This window comes from Bombyx mori, chromosome 3 (genome assembly GCF_030269925.1).
Source record: "Bombyx mori chromosome 3, ASM3026992v2".
NCBI lineage: Eukaryota > Metazoa > Arthropoda > Insecta > Lepidoptera > Bombycidae > Bombyx > Bombyx mori.
The window spans coordinates 1,266,429-1,278,761 of record NC_085109.1 but is presented as its reverse complement, the minus strand read 5'-3'; the positions used below and the strand labels follow the sequence as shown (position 1 = coordinate 1,278,761).

General features: G+C 39.5%; 1 protein-coding gene across 2 annotated transcripts in view; it reads right to left on the bottom strand.

The window, feature by feature from the left end:
• Positions 1-2,810: 2,810 nt before the first annotated feature.
• Positions 2,811-12,333, bottom strand: part of LOC101747202 (uncharacterized) — a 77,029-nt gene continuing 67,506 nt past the window's right edge. For both annotated transcript variants that reach the window (XM_012688519.4, XM_038019738.2), the window contains exons 3-5: positions 10,137-10,238; positions 8,938-9,135; positions 2,811-8,072 (exon numbers count right to left, since the gene is read on the bottom strand). In XM_012688519.4, the coding sequence (XP_012543973.2) occupies positions 5,553-8,072; positions 8,938-9,135; positions 10,137-10,238 (2,820 nt within the window). In that variant the 3' untranslated portion in view covers positions 2,811-5,552. The remainder of the gene's footprint in view (positions 8,073-8,937; positions 9,136-10,136; positions 10,239-12,333) is intronic.

Sequence of the window (12,333 nt, the reverse complement as noted above, 5' to 3'; positions counted from 1 at the left end):
TTTTTGTGGTTGTTTTTTTTGTCCACATTTTTCCTGTACAAAGGACGAGCTGTAAAAATATTTGGTTTCTGCGTGAATGATCTTGTAACCCTTGCATTAGACACCTTTAGCTCTAACACTAGGAGTAGGGACCCCGGTAACCGTACTCGTCGAACCCGGCAAAGAGTTCGACATGCAAGCTAACCTAAATCAGCCCGCTGAGTTTCTCGCCGGATCTTCTCAGCGGGTCGCGATGACGATCCGGTAGTAGATTCATTCGCGAAGCAGCTATTCTTGTATTGTTAGGTCGCCTTTGGAGGCGCTCGGTTAGCTGTTAGCAAATCCCACCCCTCCTGACTGAGCCCTTGCTCGCCCACCTGCCCTGGTAAAACTGGACAGGCCTCCGGGCCAACAGTAATACTTCAATCATATTGTGTGGAAATGAGGTTAAGTGTAATGAAACATTGAGATTTGGTACTAGTTAAGAGACTATGAACATTATGAAATTAAATAGTTTGTTTTTGTCTTGAGGGACATTACTTCTGCCAGACTAATGCTTTTACGAGCGAGTTGAGCAAATATTGTTACAGCCTGACCTAGTGACTAGCGGGAGCCACTTTTTTACCAATGGCCCCAGAAAGTTGTCTAACAAACTTAATGGCCCTAGAAAATTGCGAAAAAAATTACAACACCAAATAATTCAGAGGGGAGACAGAGTGTTAGCAGAATAATGGAAACTTGATTTAGGATCAAATTCTAACCCGTGAATATTCTTTAATCACTTTTATGGTTTTGACATAGACCTATATAGTAGGGACACGGCATATTGTTCTATACGTACAATTGCTTATAAGCAATGTGTGCCTTCAAAATGGGTGCTATTTATATATGAAGGCACACACATAAACATATATCCATCTCGTTCTTACTCAGCACTTTAACTCGCAGGAAAACAATATAACAGTATTTCAGTGCGTACATAAAATGAAACATGAATATACGTAAATGTCTAATGAGGCCGAAAATCCGCCATGTTGAGCGCACCAAATGTCATTGTCACGTCAGTTCGGCCGTGTGTTTTGGGCACTGAAATAGGAAACCTATGGAAATGAAACGTCAACAAAAATTCGTGCCACTGTGACGTCATCTGGCCACAAAACATGGCGGTTTTAGTGCTGCCCAGAAGATTTTAATGTTAGTAGGTTTTATCGATAAACGTTCTTGGCTCATTTTATTTTAAATATTGTTGAGTGAATGTATTTGTAGAATTTATACTTTAATAGGAAGTAAGTATATTGTTATGTGCAAAGATGATGTGATTTAGATATTACGTGAAATCTAAGACGAGTTCGTGCTTCAAATTTGCCAAGTAAACGATATGACGATTTTTAAAATTTGCTACACTGATTTTATAAAGTTGTCGTTTGCCGTAAAACATAAAGATATGGCGTAGTACCGTGCCATCTGCCCATTTCTAGCATGCTGAATGTTATCGTATTTTGAGTAGGTGTTTTTCTTAGACTATTACAATCTGTTTTAATTGTTTTGCTAAAGTCCGTAACAGACTACCGCAGTGCACCTCAAGGAAGGAATCACTCTCATCTCAAGTGAGAGTGATTCAAATTTTAAACTTATCAAGGGACCGCCTGATAAAAAAAAACACCTACAGAACATTTATTCGTTAATGAAATTACAAACGTCATTCCTTGTGCCTTCCTCTCTAAAATCACTTAATTAATAAATATTTAACGAATTTACAATAGTGTTTTACTCACTGCGGAATAAAACTATTTTATTTAAATAGTTCCGAAGAGATTTTGTCGGTAGCCTTTTTCCCGAAATATCTAAACAGAATGTCTAAATATGTTTTGATGAAATATTTTAAAGAGGAATTTATGATTAGTGTCATGATCAATAGATTCCGACCGAAAAATAGTGTCCGATTTTTCGGATGAGGGCTCCATAATGAATTTAAATATATATAGATAATAGTTTTGGGGCATCGACTTTCTTGAGATCCTATAAAATATGTCTTAATTATTATTTTTGTATGTTTTAAGCATGATAAAATAAGAGATTTTATATAAGCAATCATATTAAATCGATATCAAAGTCAATAAATAATGTACAACCCAAAACAGACGGCCGAACTGACGTGACAATGACATTTGGCGCGCTAAACATGGCGGATTTTCGGCCTCATTAGACGGAGACGGAGACACTTACGTATATTCATGTTTCATTTTATGTACGCACTGAAATACTGTTATATTGTTTTCCTGCGAGTTAAAGTGCTGAGTAAGAACGAGATAGATATATGTTTATGTGTGTGCCTTCAAAATGGGTGCTATTTATATAAGCAATTGTACGTATAGAACAATATGTCGTGTCCCTACTATATAGGTCTATGGTTTTGGGTTGTACAATAATTATTGACTTTGATATCGATTTAATGTGATTGCTTATATAAAATTTCATATTTTATCATGCTTAAAACATACAAAAATAATAATTAAAACGTATTTTATAGGATCTCAAGAAAGTCTGATAACATTGAAATCTTTTGTACAGCACTAAAACCGCCATGTTTTGTGGTCAGATGACGTCACATTGGCACGAATTTTTTGTTGACGTTTCATTTCCATAGGTTTCCTACTTCAGTGGGTTTTGATCGTTCGAGAACTGTCAATAAACTTGTTTTTAGTTTAAACTTATCTACTTGTTTGAGTTTTAAGCAAAACATGACTAGCGATCTTTATTCCTTTTCAAAGCTGCCAGTTCCTATAAATTAAATTAATTCCTGTAAAATTTGGATAAAATAAAAATGCAAATTTAGGTGTGACACTTCAAAAGTGCAATTTATTAGACTCGATTAGTAAAAAAAAAAACAATCTTTTGTACAAAGAAAACTGTAAAACAATAAATACAAAATTATTTGACATAATATTGTGTAAGTGCATCGCTTAAACACTACAAATTAGCATCTTTAATTAACTCTTTGACATTTCAGTTATTGCAAGTTTCAAAGTAAGGGAATCTATGGTTTGTATATAAATTTTATAATCTGTGTTCCGTTTAGGCTTAGTAAATTTAAAAAAAAGACAGTGAAATGGAATCTTAAAAAATATAAACATTCAATTGGCGACTGGTCGTATTGTGAGTTACAGGTTCAAAGTGTGGGAGCTGTTGTACAATATATAAAATATTATAAAGAGGAAAGATTTGTTTGTTTGTTTGTTTCGAATAGGCTCCAAAACTACTGGACCGATTTGAAAAATTCTTTTTCCATTAGAAGCCGACGTTGTCCCTGATGAACATAGGCTACTTTTTTAATTTTTTTTTATTTTATTTTTTTAGTTTCATGTGTGTTTTAATGTTTCCGTAGCGAAGCGAGGGCGGGTCGCTAGTACAATATAATTGAGTCTTTGACACCACGTCTCAAGGTGGGTGTTCGATTCACATTGTGATATACAGCTCCGGTAACCACTTAATACCAGGTGAACTGTGAGCTCGTTTATCCATCTAGAGATATAAAAAAAAAATTTAGTTACATATTTAATTTTAAAAGTGTAACCTTCGCGAGTTTTTTTTTTATTGCCCTTGTAGGACGAGCATACGGCCACCTGATGGTGAGTGGTTACCGTCGCCCATGGACTTCAGCAATGCCAGGGGCAGAGCCAAGCCGCTGCCTAAACTACAACGATTCGACAATCCATCTTGTAATTTCCAAAACCTACGGCAATTACCACAATAATGTTGATAAAACTAAATAGTTTAAGTAACTTTTTGCCCGAGTCTATTTTTACTATTGGGCACACTAAAATAATTAAGACAAAAATACCAAGTAAAACTAGATGCATCGAAATCTCTATATTTACACAGGGACTTGAATATTTAAAGAAAAATAGAAAAAATATGGGGTATTATAGTAGCCGTTGACATGAAACATTAACAGGGTCACAAAGCAAGTAAAGCCTTACGAAAGAATATCTTGGACTTAGACAAATTAGATATTTATTCATATGATTTGTAGTTCATGGTTTCGATACGTAGAAATTGAATAATGATGTATGTAAATGTCAGATGTCACGTATTTATTAATGTCAAGTCCTCTTGAGCATCAATGAATTGAAATGATTAGAAAATGTTACAATTATTTAAATAATTGGATCGGCATTGACGAATTACGTTTTACTACATGACAATTAAAATATTTTATTACAAAAAAAGTTCAGATAACACGAACAGAATACGGCTGATGTTCATAGAATGGCATTTTAATCCAAAAAAAAAAATACAAACCTAAGTTATTATAACTTACTTTAATTATAACAATATAAGCTTAAAAATATTTTGTGATGGCATCTGTGTATATCTAAATTTGTACTTAGAACGTTTACTATTTACGTATAGTAATTGATTGATGTGCTCTTAGCGTCTGTTAATAAAATACGACGAAGCGAGGTTATTAGTCAAACTAACCCATGGACACAGCCCACTGAGTTTCTCGCCGGATCTTCTCAGTGGGTTGCGTTTCCGATCCGGTGGTAGATTCTGCGAAGCACTGCTCTTACTAGGGCCAGCGTTAGCGCCACTCCGGTTTGAGCCCCGTGAGCTCACCTACACGTTAGGGCGAAGCTGATATATAGCCTCTCAAGGCTATAGGTAGGAAAAAAAAGTCAAACGATACCATTAGGGATAAGAGTGAAGTCCGATGTACTAGGTATCTAGTATTGTATTCGAATCGATTACCGATTTTTCTATATAACGAACGTCGTACACAATAAAGGAATAATTTCGTGTAACAAAAATTAAACCCGCCAAATTTCTAAATTGAAATTGAAGCTGATGGAGCTTAGGCAGAAAAAATAAAATAAAAAAAATACCATGATCCAAAGTGGATATTCACACTGTGATGTCTAATCCACTAAGCATCTTCTAGGCCATGAATTCGCATCAAAGCGATACTAACATGAGAACAACATCATTAGCTTGCTAAACAAAACTATAGATACACATTGTTTTATTATTTCCGTTTTTCAACCATCAATATCAAGTGAAAAAAAGATTGGGTCAATGAACTCTCTTTGAATACCAGAGGACACTCGACCAAGATAGCGAATGCCGCGTGTTATCTGGTTTGTACTGAGTTAACATTTTGCGCCTTTTTTGCTTACTAAACTTAAAGACCGTATTTTTTGCACAAATGCAAATCTATTTTTGTTTTTATATAATAGCTATTGACGAGCAATTAGTATGTATTATTAAATTTATTTTCGAAACAACCAGTTTTTTTAAGTGTTAATAACAAAAAAAAGGAAATGTATTACATCAAATGAATATTGTCAATAATTATTATCATATGTCGATAATGGTCGAAATCCAATTATAATAATAAACACAAATCTTAAGACATTAGAACTAAAATATCTAGAAAGTATTCTCTGTGCTTTGTGAAAACTAAAATATGTAGTATATTTTATCCTATTGTGTACTTCGAGACTCTACTAATAAGTGACTGCTCTCAATCGTTTAGTGTAATTAACAATCACCTGGAAGGCAAGATCGGGATGTTACACTAAGCTCGATGCACCCATATGTGCGACAGATTTCCCGCTACCTACATTTACACGTTGACCAGATAAATTATCGTCCACGTGCCCAGATAAACTCGGAGAAGGGCCTTGTGAGCTGCCGTACACCTTTGTACTGTAACCGGAATCATTGTGCGATTCCCGGTCGGTCTGGCTTTGGGTTTCCGTCAAATGTGTGTTTATGGCCAACGATTGCAGTCGACTGTGCAACAAACTGTGGTCTGGAGCTGGCTTCCTTACGTTTCTCGGGAACATTCCTGGACGATTGTCGTAATAACGAAGATCGTTCTGATTAGCGATCTCAACTTCGGTGTTCTGGTCCAAATGTTGGCTGTAACAATGTGGAATGCGTTCCATTTCCCTGTAGATATGGTCTTGCATCATGGCATCGAACACACCGGTGTTGTTGTGGTATAGCGGGTTCCTGCTTCGAGCTTGGACCGCGTTGGGCAAACCTGATTGGTTAAAGTCGTATGGCGTTTGAGTGTAGTGACCATTGTCCAAGTAAGGTTGTCGATTCGGTATTTCGTGGAAATATGCATCTTTCGGTATCATTGTACGTAAGTCGTAAGTGGGAGGTTGTGTTGGTGCCGGTGATTGTGACTTTCCAGACATAGTCTCGTAGTTTGGCATGGGAAGTGTTTGTAGTAAGTTAGTATTTCTCATAGGACCAGGCTGAACTGAACTACGTATCGGATTGTCCTCTTCGTCGCTGCTTTCAGAATTGTTCCCATTTTCTTGAGGTGGGCTTTGGAAGGATTTTCTCGTTGGGAATGGAATTAAGTTGTGCAAACTAAAACGTTTGGTCTTCGGTGGCTTTTCTTTCAATACTGGAGCGGGTCGCTGAGGTTGTTGGGGCATTTTCAAAATGCCACTAGGACTAGGCTGTACTATGAAGTCTGGACTATCAATCGGTGGTTTTCTTAACATTTGCTCGTGAGCAATTCCTTTCTGCTGTTCAACTTGCGCTACTAATTCCTGCACTGATTTCCTGGGTCCTTCGTTAGCGTGGTAGTTTTGTTTTCGTAGCTTAACGTAACCGTCTTGAGAAATATCTAACGCCTTGGGGTTTCGAGTTGCGACCCCAGACACCTCTTTCTCTAGGTCTACTCTTTTTCGAATGTCATCAGCCGTTCTTTGCAATACCTGGCTCTTCCATGATACATTTGGTTCTGGCTGTATCCTATCTTCAGGGTCGGTAGCAACGTGTGACTTAGGATCTGACAGACGACTAGGAGATACATATCTTTGATTATATGTAGGTTTCGTTTGAACCGTCATCGGTGAAGGTGATTTGGACACGGACACTTTATTATCTTTAATATGAATCTCTGCTGTAACGTTATGTAAGCGGTTTGGGTCTTGAGGTACATGAAACGGTAGAGGAGGTCGCGATAGTCGACTGGGACCTGCGTCTAAATGGTCGGTACTCTTGGAATTCTTCAGGAAATGCCTTCGCCTTGGACTTTGTGAGCTTTTGCTATCCAGACCCTCAGTGCTTTTAGACGTCGTTTTACTGTCGTTTAAGTCTTTAGGATCGCTCTCATAATGTTCAGCATTTTTATTGAAATTCCTGACAATTTGATTTACCCTAGTACGTTCTTCAGTGTCTAAGAACTCAAGACTTCTCGTTCTTTTCAGTGGAGGTATGTCTATTGAGCATCTAGGACTAAAGTCTGGTTTTCTCGCGCGCTCCGAAGCCCTGAACATCATCCCACGTGTAAGCCACTGTTCCAGGTGTATGTGCCGTTCTTTACACAACGCCCTTTCTGCTGCCACGAATCTAGTTAGTTCAGATATTTGTCCTTGAGTCTTCATTTCTAGATCGGTAACTTTCTGATCTAATCGTTCATGAGCTCTGTCTATATGTTTCTTTAAGTCTTTCTTATCTTCGTTCAGTTTGTCCTCCATATGCTTGAAGAATGGAGCACAATAGCACGTGTAGCCTGCACCTATTGGGCCCTTTTTTATGTTTCCAGCTAAGTCTAGGAAGTACTGTTCGCCTTTTCTTAATGGTTCGGTGGGTAGCGAGCTCAACCTAGGCTTTGGGAAGTATTTAGGATCGGGATAGTAATGACACCCGTATGGGGACCAGGGAACTTGGGGCGTTTCAAAATGTACGTTCTTCTTTTTCTTGTCTTTAACTTTATCTTTCTTCTTTCCGTCGTCAGGTTCATCTAAAGTTCTCTCTTTGCTTTTGTCTCGTTTTTTCTTTTGTTGTTTAGCGACAGGAGTGTTCAGTATTTGGATGATCTCTTCGAGTCCTTTCCTGGTTGCGATATCTCTTGCTGTTTCCCCTTGGTGGTTCCTGATGGATTTGTCGCAGCCTGCTTCCAGGAGTATGCGTGTTAATTTCCTTCTTCCCATGGCTGCAGCGATGTGGAGAGCCGTGTCGCCGTTCTTGTTTTGCTCGGAGACGCGGCATTGCGCTGAGATGAGGATGCGAGTGACGCCGGCATGGCCGTATCGCGCCGCTGTGTGTAACGATGTATCGCCATACTGTAAAGTTAAAGGAAGCGGTTATTTTTCGATTTAATTAAAATACAAAGAGCATGATTTTGTGCCCATAGACCGTATAACAGCACCTAGCCTTGATTGTATAATTTGATGGCTGTCCCAGCCTACGAACCAGAACGCATGGCTGCTTCGTGACAGACACAGGCTAGGATGATGGCAATTTTCTGCGCGGGCTCACAATAAGCTCTACATTCAACAAACATGTGATGCAATAAAAATATTTGCAATGGGCATGTTCTTCGATATACTGTTGTAATGTTGTTATTTTTTTAAGTCATCTGATATCCTAATCTTTATTTGCCAATTTACAAAATAGTTAAAATATTGGGGAAATCTAAACTACAATTTATATACTTCTTTAAGTAGATATAATTTTATAAATTAACTATATTTTAACACGAATGATACCCTGATTAGGATAAAGGCTTCAGTAAAAGTAATGGCAGATGAAATAATTAAAATTATGATTTTAACTTTACCGTACGCAGGTATGTAGAACGATAACTTCCAACATAAATGGTGTTTACAAAATGAATGTTATTAGATATAAGGCAAAAGACATACAAGAATAGTTCAAAATATAATATAGGCCCTACATAGAAACATAACATTTATTTATTGTTTAGATGGGTAGACGAGCTCACAGCCCACCTGGTGTTAAGTGGTTACTGGAGCCCATAGACATCTACAACGCCACCCACCTTGAGATATAAGTTCTAAGGTCTCAAGTATAGTTACAACGGCTGCCCCATCCTTCAAACCAAAACGCATTACTGCTTCACGGTAGAAATAGTCAGGGTGGTGGTACACGCATCAAATGTACAAACAATATACAAATATACCGTACATTATTCTGTAAGTCCGGCGGCGCGCCAGCGAGCAAAATCTCTCTGCAGGACTGGTTGTGTCCGTTCTGACAGGCAAGATGCAGCGGCACGAAGCCGGCCGAGTTCCTAGCGAGGAGATCGGCTCCGGCCCGCGCCAGCAGCCCCACACACCTGGAGTAACCCTTCCACGCGGCCTCGTGCGCTGCTGTATTGCCGTGCTGAAATGGACACACATTTTATGATAATCATTGTTGGGCTATAGCTTCGACTATCTATCCTTTACGATTTCCACCTTTTTTATGCCTATCTATTGCTAGTAATAAGCCGCCTGTTAATGATTCCATGGACAGCCCACCGCAAGAACATCTCGGTCTTACAACAGCTTAAAATGGAGAACGCTCAACGTCTGTCTACTACCTGTCTGCAACACATAATGCGCTACTTTGGCCACGTTGCCCGCAGAGGTGTAGATAACTTAGAACGTCTGATGGTCACTGGAAAAGTAGAAGGAAAACGTCCTAGAGGCCGGAGCCCCAAACGTTGGTCCGACCAGATCTCCGAGCAAACTAGCAGACCACTTAACCACTTAACGCTGCACTGCACCAGGCAACTGACCGGAGCCGATGGAGGCTGGCAGTCGACAAGCTGAAACGGAGTCACGATCCTCAGTAATGAAGGAGCGATGGAGAAGAAGAAGAAGAAGAATTGCTAGTAACCTCGAGGGGTTGTGCTATCGCTGGACGTATAAGCAAACTCACGGAGTCCAGCCTGGGACTTTGCCAACACTGGCCCTATCAAAAGCAGTGCTTCGCTGAATCTACTACCGGATCGGAATCGTGACCCACTGAGAAGATCCGGCGAGAAACTCAATGTGCTTAATTTTCCTAATCATGAGTCCGCGATTCTGTCAGAAAAACATTAAAGTAATCGCTATAGACTGTGTTGTTTAGCTAACTACACTGCGCAATATTGACATATTGCTAAATATGTTTACAAGACGCTAAATGAGCTATTTCAGATAAAAAAATACCGGTCTTTTTAATAATGTCCTGTGTACTGGGCCTCCTAAAAAGACTTGGATTTTGTGAAAAAGGATATGCGAGAGAAGGGTGTGAGTGCAGAGATGACGTATGTCAGGCCTGGATGGAAAAAGAGGACATGCTGCGTCGGCGACATATAGTGAGAGCGCAAGAAGAAGATGAAGCAATTGTCTTCTTACCAAGTGATCTTGTTTGTTCGGATCAGCTCCGTGCTGGAGGAGCAGTGTGACGACTTCGACGTGTCCGTCAGCTGCGGCGCGCTGTAATGCTGTGCAGCCATTCTGTCAACAAATTAGCTTTTTTAATACGCTTTTATTAGCTTCAGACGTATGTATGTATGTATGTTTGTTTGTAACGGAATCTTTGAACATGATTTTGACCCCCTTCAAAACGTCGGATTAACTCGAAATTTGGTATAATTATTATGGACCGAAGGATTATAAGGACGATAATTCAAAGTTAAAAAAAAATTGAAAAAATTGAAATACAACTAAAAAATGATAAATAAATAATATTTTAAAAACTAACAAAATGCGCTTTTATAGAAAATCCAACAAAAAATAGAAAATAAATTTTATTAAATTTGAATTAAAAATAGTGTAAGAAAAAATGATATTATACAGCGTCGGTGCTTTTTAGGATATAAAATATTTATAACTACTGATACAATGCACCCCACGCTTTTTTTTACAATGAAATCATTTTTCTTACACTATTTTTAATGCAAATTTATAAAAATTTATTTTCAATTTTTTAGTTGGATTTTCTATAGAAGCGTATTTTGTTAGTTTTTTTTAAACTATTATTTAGTTTTTAAATTCATTGGATTCATTCGGGTTGCTGCGACGAATTTGACACCTAACCTCTTTGACACGATTTTGTTATCTGTATTATATTTTTTTTCCTACTTTTTTATTTTTATTTTTTTTATTGCCTTTGTGGCAGACGAGCATACGGTCCACCTGATGGTGAGTGGTTACCGTCGCCCATGGACTTCAGCAATGTCAGGGGCAGAGCCAAGCCGCTGCCTACCACTTAATACTCTCCACAAGCCTCGTTTGAAGAAGGACATGTCATAGCGCTCGGGAAGCACCGTGTAGGGGAGCTCATTCCATAGCCGGATGTTGCGTGGCAAAAAAGACCTCTGGAAGCGCACTGTGGATGACCGCAGTGGCTCCAGGTAGTATGGATGAACTCTACTCCGGTGGCGGGCGGTGCGATGGTAAAAACGAGATGCCGGTATCATCTCAAACAATTCCTCAGAGCACTCCCCATGGAACATACGGTACAAAATACAGAGGGAACCGAAGTCCCTCCGCAGACCCAGAGGCTCCAAACGATCCGTGAGAATGGGATTATCGACAATCCGAACGGCCCTCCTCTGTATGGAGTCAAATGGAAGAAGCTGGTATTTGGGAGCCCCGGCCCAGAGATGGGAGCAGTACTCCACGCGAGGCCGGACTTGTGCTTTATAAAGCAAAAGCCTTTGTCCAGGCGTGAAGTACCGCTTCGCTCTGTTGAGGACTCCCAGCATTTTGGACGCCAACTTGGCTTTGCCTTCCAAATGACTCCGAAACTGGACATCGCTCGAAATGTCAACCCCAAGTATCCCAATACTCTCGGAAGGTTGCAGGGATACTCCTTGGAATTGCGGCGCCATGACAAAGGGGTCCTTCTTCGCAGTGAACGCGCAAACTTGTGTCTTTAACGGGTTGAATTGAACCAAGTTCAATTCACCCCATTCGGAGACTCGCCCCAGAGAGTTCTCACTTCAGACACAAGTTTTGATCGTCTCTCTTGCACCACGCTACGAGAGAGACTCTGATGGCCGATATATCGCGCATCCCCCGTGCCGTCATCTGCATAGCAATGCATGCCATCAATAGACAGCATGTCATTGATATACAGGATGAAAAGCGTGGGGGAGAGCACCGAACCTTGTGGAACGCCAGCGTTAATGGTCATGGTGTCAGAACAGTCACCGTCTACAACGATCGTGATGCTCCGCCCATCCAAAAAGCTAGCGATCCACTTGCAGAGACCCTCGGGGATTCCGTAAGATGGTAGCTTCGACAGAAGTGCTTAATCTAGTGACCTCGAGGGACATGTTAGATTCTCTGAACGAGTAAGGAATATTTGACCGTCTTTTCCATAGACTTCAAGACGTCCGATTAACTAGAAAATGTGCACTTGCGTCAAGCACCGAAGATGAAACGACATTTTTATAATTTCGCTGTAATATCCCGATCCTGATCTTGCGTTTCCTTAGTTTTTGAACTATTATTTAATGAAATGAATGAATGAAATGATTAGTTATGTCGTTGGATACTTAGTATCGTTATTGCCAAACCAACAACTGCTCAGTGCTCTTTTTGT